The 505-nt window shown below is 54.5% G+C and overlaps 1 protein-coding gene across 1 annotated transcript; it reads left to right on the top strand.

Annotated features, from left to right (window-relative positions):
- Positions 1-248, top strand: GUITHDRAFT_103948 (hypothetical protein; the record flags this gene model as incomplete). Its single annotated transcript, XM_005837057.1, has 2 exons — positions 1-124; positions 172-248. 2 exons carry the CDS (start codon positions 1-3, stop codon positions 246-248), a joined length of 201 nt encoding a protein of 66 aa, XP_005837114.1.
- Between the last annotated feature and the right edge of the window lie 257 nt (positions 249-505).

Below are 505 nucleotides of genomic sequence, written 5' to 3'. Positions count from 1 at the left end.
ATGAGCTACGAGATGAAGTCGATTCTCTACGTCTTCGAGAAGACTCAGAGTTTACAGCTGAGCAAGATCTGGGAGCTCGGGTTCGGGGTCTTGACAGAGAAGAGCTTGCTCAGCATGGCCAAGGGTTGTGGAGATGCTGTTTTGCGCTGAAAGTGACGCATGTCCCGTCAGGGGACGTGATGGAGCTGGTCGGGGCAGACGGGGAGACGACGAAGTTGATGGTTGTCAACGATGACGTGGCAGACTGACAAGGCGGCAGGCGCTTGTTGGCTCACCTTCCAAAGAGAGACATGGTCACCGTTGATGGTAAAATGCCGTTGCTGCTGCTGCTGCTGCTGCTGAGGAGGAGGAGGAGGAGGAGGAGGAGGAGGAGGAGGAGGAGATTGGGATCAGAACGAGAATGGAGGGGAGGTGCAGGAGGAAGAGGAGAGGAAGAAAATCGAGGCGTTGACGATGGTTGTATGATATCAGGAGCATCGAAGTTGGAACATGATCGCATCACAAG

This window comes from Guillardia theta, assembly GCF_000315625.1.
Source record: "Guillardia theta CCMP2712 unplaced genomic scaffold GUITHscaffold_15, whole genome shotgun sequence".
Classification (NCBI taxonomy): Eukaryota; class Cryptophyceae; order Pyrenomonadales; family Geminigeraceae; genus Guillardia; species Guillardia theta.
This window is presented reverse-complemented; position numbering and strand designations above follow the sequence as displayed.